The 5000-nt window shown below is 40.4% G+C and overlaps 1 protein-coding gene across 1 annotated transcript in view; it reads left to right on the top strand.

Annotated features, from left to right (window-relative positions):
- Positions 1–4415, top strand: part of LOC138040304 (trypsin-1-like) — a 35830-nt gene extending 31415 nt beyond the window's left edge. The window contains exon 4 of the mRNA XM_068886056.1: positions 3933–4415. Coding sequence (XP_068742157.1) covers positions 3933–4415 — 483 coding nt within the window. The remainder of the gene's footprint in view (positions 1–3932) is intronic.
- Positions 4416–5000: the final 585 nt, after the last annotated feature.

Here is a 5000-nt window from a genome sequence, read left to right as displayed (position 1 = left end):
TTCTTAATCTGGCGTGCTTGATCCGCCAATCTCTGCTCGGTGACTTCTGTTAGTTCGTTGTTGATGTCATGGGATTTTCACAGGTCTAGCAAACCTTTTTCTGTACCCTCGCCTCCCTGGTTCACTCCTGATGTAACATTCAAACAACTGTTTGTAATCCTCCTTTGTCCATCTCTCTTCTATCGTTGTTCAACAGTAGCAGGATGACGACCGGGCCTGCAATGCTGATCCACAGGACACCTGCCGAACGCAACGCCTTCACTACAAGCTCCAGTCGCGTTGACGTCGTTAGTGTGAAATTCAATATTTGACATTCTCTCATCAAATGAGGTAAAGGTGCCACCCAAGGCTCTGGTGGGCGGGAGCGTCCATATTCCCGTGGTAAGCTAAGGCACCGAGCTGTTCTACACCAGTACCCATTTATTATTATTATTATTATTATTATTATTATTATTATTATTATTATTGTTGTTTTTCACATTTCAGGTTATTATTACTGTACTAGGTAGAAGGTGCATCCATTCCTCTTTGTCTAGCAGATTAGAAATCCAGAAATTCTAGTACTAGCTTTTTCCAAAACTGTTTCCACCTCCTGCCGCCACCATTGCTCTGATCTCTTAAATCCATATTGATTATTATCAACATCATCATCATCATCATCGTCGTCTTCGTCGTCATCATCGTGACCATCTTGGATTCACACCGTAGCACTGAAGGTACTGGAGTTCTTGTGTTTTTTCTAACTATTAAGTCACAAAAAGGACCTCAGGCAACAAGTACTTTTTTTCAAAATGTGCGCTGTTCCTAGCAAGGCAGATTTCTGGAGGACACTGATGTTGCTGTCAATGTTGAGTTTGCACATTTGGCTTTTTAGCTTCAATGGAATTGAGCCCAATGCTAGCTCCGATTACGATTTGGCTGACTTTCACTTTGGAAGAAGGCAAGAGATCTTTTTCTACTTTCTTCATCGCGATGTTTTGGTCAGCCGGGAATTGCAACATTGGTCAACTGACACTCGCGTGGGTCTTTCTGTAATACTACGATGTTAGGTCTTCCAAGCTCAATCTCCCTGTCCGTCATGAAGCCTGACTTGTCTGCATCATCTAGTGCCCTCTCTGGGGGATGTTGGTACCAGTGATTACTGCCCTCATACCCATACGTTTTTGCATAATGACCAGTGTAGTGTGTATTCTCCTTACGCCGTCTTCTAAACACATCTCTTCATCGCATCTTTGTTCACAGCCTGGTCTTGGGCTAATATCAGCAGACTCTCCGTCTCCATCTTCAGGTCACCTTTTGGGCAACCAGTTCCAAGACACCTCGGTCTTCATTTCCTCAGTTTCTTTGTAAAACTTGCCTTGCAGCGTCATCTCCCGGATCGCCTTCTTTACCTCATCCGTCTTCCTTTTCTTGAAGTCCCCTTTACTTTCTACCTAGCCACTCAATATCCCCATTTCAATTGTATCATGCTTCAGCAGGTTCCCCTCACTACTTTCAAGGTAGTGGTTGAACATTCTTCGTTGGATGTTAACATCTTTTTGGTCTTCCTATCCAACTCATCCACCTCCAACTTCGTCCAGCTTTTTTCCCCCGAGGGAAAAGTTAGTTTAAAAATAGATTGGTCTGTAAAAATGAGGCTTATATCAGTATGGGAATTGTTCGCACCTAGTCATGGGCTCCTGATTTATAGCTAGTGGTGGAACGAAGAGGTCAGCTGTTCGCAGCCTACGATTTAAGATGACACCGTCAATTTTCAAGCACCTTCCTGAGTATTCGAGAAGTTTCGAGTAGTGTTGTTGGGTTGCTAAACCCTGTCGGAATCTGCGTAGCATTTGGTCGTTTTTTTTATTTTCCGTGTCGGTGAAAGTCTGGCCTGTCACTCCCCTGATAAATGGTGGCTTTGTGCATAGAACCTTCTGCGCGTATTTTCTTAGGATCGGGAGGATAGTGGAAATGCGTAGATTTCTCTGGTGGACACAGTAGAATGATTAACTTAACCTGCAAGGGCGTCGAAAGTCATGTAACGCGAATGGCGTTATAGTGGCTCTTTAAACAAAATGTACCCTTATGGAACTCAATAATGGAAAGTCAGTTGGATAAACTAGGTGAAAAACAAATACCTGGTGAAAAACAAATACCTGGAATCTTAAAAGCGACGAGCAACAACAATCTATCGCCTGTCGAGCCGAAATCAAAGTCAGCTGTTTTTCTAATATTTTACCAAGTGGGCTGTTATGTAGAACACTGAAACCAAATGGAAAATTCTCTGGTAACTTATGGGTCCAACAAAGACAGAGAACGAATCGAACACCTTTAATAATTATTTTGTTTAAAAAAATATTTCGCTGGAAAAGATGGCCTTTATGAATTCATTATGTTGTGCAATATGCGAGCTTCACTGGATAGTTTTTATGGCAATAGTAAAGCATTTTCGTGTCAAAATGAGGTTAGCGTCTCTTCTCAGATGCTTCACTGTTTCACGAGTAAACTCACCGCGTTAACTTGATCACAGCGCCCGCTGAATTCGATGTCACTTTCGATTTTGCGATTTATTTGTGCAGCCAAAAGTAAAATAACAAAATTGAACCTAGCAAAAATCTCCCAAAATGTTTGTCGCTGATCGTAACTTTTTATATTGGCGGCTCAAAATTAATGTTGTTTTCATGTCGTAAATTTAATTGCTGATGGCAAAATATTATATTCTCGATCCACCGTTCTGGAAACTTCTTTGTGCTCTTCCTAAAAACTATGTATCAATATTTATTTACTTTTGCATCAATATTTGTTTTGCATAGAGCAAGCTAACAAAATCTGTGTATCAATATTTATTTACTTTTGCATCAATATTTGTTTTGCATAAAGCAAGCTAACAAAATCTGTACCTTGCTTAGTTCGCATTTCTTAGCGTTATAATAGAATTTTCGGTCCAATGCTTCTGTTATACGAAGAAGTATATTTTTTAAGGTTACCCATCCAGATACTAACCCCGCCGGACAGGAAGAGTTAAGTTTAGTAAACTTTTGTATTACAAATCTGTCAGATGCTCAGAGTGCACGCTAACACTTGTTAGGCAACTTGAAAATGATCAACATGTCAGCCCAGAAGCCAATGTTTCTCGATTCCCTTTTATTTTCTTCAATCTTTCTGGGTTCAGTACTTTGCATGTAACCACATGTCTTCTCAGAGGGCATTACCATGGCATTACAATGATAAACAATTCCAAAACAATATCGTGCTTTGTTAGAGCTTGTTACACAAAAACAACCTGAATCTCCTGGAAGACAACACGCAGCTCAGTTGACAATATGGAATAAATTGCTGTGTTACTTCACTACCACACGTAAGCAATGCGTGTCTATTTTTTCTAAAGATGACAGGAATTTCTTTCTGACAAATGATTAATTAATAGACCGGTAGCCAGGTTTTTAACCTCAGAAAAGGATCTGTTTCGTCGTATGAACGTGTGATCCAAAGGAACTCTGCTGGTATGACTTCTGGGGGACCCCTTAAATGGTCTTAATGACCCCCGACTTGAAAAAATTGCCTGGAGCGCTACACGTACCTTAGTCAACCCACTGTACGCTCACGGAGCGTCTAGTTTATGTAGTTTCCGATCCGCTGGCTGACAACTCCTAATGTTCCTACAACTGTAATCACATCGATCTTCTTCACTGACCATAAGTGTATTATTGTTATTGTTACTGTTATTATTATTATTATCATCATCATCATCATCATCATCATCATCATTATTATTATTATTATTATTATTATTATTATTATTATTATTATTATTATTTATGACAGTGTAAAAACGGTTATTTAATGAAAATGACTATCAAGTATTTGTTGTTGGACGCAAAAGTATCTGTAGCGTTTCGCATGCCTTGGAGAATTTTTAATCATGAAATTTGAATGGCTTTCTTTTTCAGTCTTTCACCCACAGCAGGTATGACAACACAACCAAGGATTATGACATCGCACTATTGAAGCTAAATGAAGACGTCTCCTTCAACGACTACGTGAAAAAAATTAGTCTACCCACAGGAAATATCGACTTCAGTCCTGGCAATCAATGTAAAGTAACTGGCTTTGGAAAAACGAGAGAGGGTGCTCCTCGCCCCTCCGATTACCTGATGAAGGCAACCGTTCCCATAATAAGCAACGACAGGTGTAAACAATATGGTTACCGGCCAACATCTCGTATGTTGTGCGCTGGGTATGAAGCTGGCAGAATTGACGCGTGCCAAGGAGATAGCGGTGGACCTTTAGCATGTGAAAAAAATGGAAAGTACTATCTGGTAGGAGCGGTAAGTTATGGCTCGGGATGCGGTAGACCAAGACGTCCAGGTGTATACACCAAAGTGAAGGAATTTTTGGATTGGATTGATACAGTGAAGCGCCAGTATCCATGAAAGAGACCAGGGCGTTCGTCTTCGTGAATGTAACGCCGTGGTAATATCATCACGTGCACATCACTTCGGGAACCTAAGATACTCAGTATCTTCCTTTAAGGATAATATTGCTCGAGTGAAATAAAATCAAAACGTGTTAAACTTGTGTTGTCATATTGAGTATCAATGAGAACCCTCTTTGATTAATTTTTCTGCTGTACAAGCTTAAGCCCAGTGAGCCTATTAGCCAAAGCATTAAATGGCTACGCTACTTTAAATGGAAACAAGCCAATCCTACATCAGACTTGCTAACTGATCCTCTAACCAATTGCAATTTCTGGCCTGTGCATGGCTTCCGAAAAAGGGATCCCATGTTAGACTTAAACATCTGCTTTGGATTTTCTTTGATCTGTGATCCACGAAACGGGGATATGAAATAAGGGGCAAACCGTCGGCTTCTTTTGACGATTCTATTGCTGTTAAATAATAAGGTTTTTGATCTTGACTCTAAAGTGGCATCTCTTCGAAACGCACTGCATCACCTTCAGCAAAATCAAAATTTGTTATGAAACAAATGCTACAAAGGGTTCGCTAACGAGGAAGGGT

The sequence above is a fragment of the Montipora capricornis genome, chromosome 3, assembly GCF_036669925.1.
Source record: "Montipora capricornis isolate CH-2021 chromosome 3, ASM3666992v2, whole genome shotgun sequence".
In the NCBI taxonomy this organism is placed as follows: domain Eukaryota; kingdom Metazoa; phylum Cnidaria; class Anthozoa; order Scleractinia; family Acroporidae; genus Montipora; species Montipora capricornis.
The sequence above is the reverse complement of the archived record's forward strand: the minus strand, read 5'-3'. Positions and strand labels throughout refer to the sequence as shown.